General features: G+C 36.2%; 1 protein-coding gene across 1 annotated transcript in view; it reads right to left on the reverse strand.

Moving 5' to 3' along the window:
• Positions 1-417, reverse strand: part of LOC113341512 (protein ECERIFERUM 3-like) — a 988-nt gene extending 571 nt beyond the window's left edge. Inside the window, exons 1-2 of the mRNA XM_026586360.1 lie at positions 398-417; positions 59-169 (exon numbers count right to left, since the gene is read on the reverse strand). Of these exons, the coding sequence (XP_026442145.1) occupies positions 59-169 (111 nt within the window). The 5' untranslated portion in view covers positions 398-417. The remainder of the gene's footprint in view (positions 1-58; positions 170-397) is intronic.
• Positions 418-423: the final 6 nt, after the last annotated feature.

Here is a 423-nt window from a genome sequence, read left to right on the forward strand (position 1 = left end):
TTTCTTTGCTACTCAAATTTCACTATTTGGAAAAAATGCTAAACGAAGTTTACCATACCTTACAATTTTGGGCTGCTTGATACTTGGTGACTTGTACCAAATAACCCTGCAATTCCTTGTCTGCTTCTCTTTGAATGCTTTCAAATCTTTCTTTAGACAGAGTTAACATCTGAAATCATATACATCACAACAAAAAAAAAAGAAAAATTTGTAAGAAGCTCATGAGAATAGGGAGACTTTAGTAATGCATCAAGTGACTGGCAAAGGCTACTTAGTAATGCACTTTGGCGGACCTTCTTATAACTGGAGTGAATGCGTGCCATCAGAATACAAAGGCAGCAATGGAAAGTTGTGTCAGAACTACCAAAACACTACTATGAGATAACATTGGGCTTACCAAGACACGAATTCTTTTTCGACAAA

Source organism: Papaver somniferum, unplaced genomic scaffold (assembly GCF_003573695.1).
Source record: "Papaver somniferum cultivar HN1 unplaced genomic scaffold, ASM357369v1 unplaced-scaffold_29814, whole genome shotgun sequence".
Taxonomy (NCBI): domain Eukaryota; kingdom Viridiplantae; phylum Streptophyta; class Magnoliopsida; order Ranunculales; family Papaveraceae; genus Papaver; species Papaver somniferum.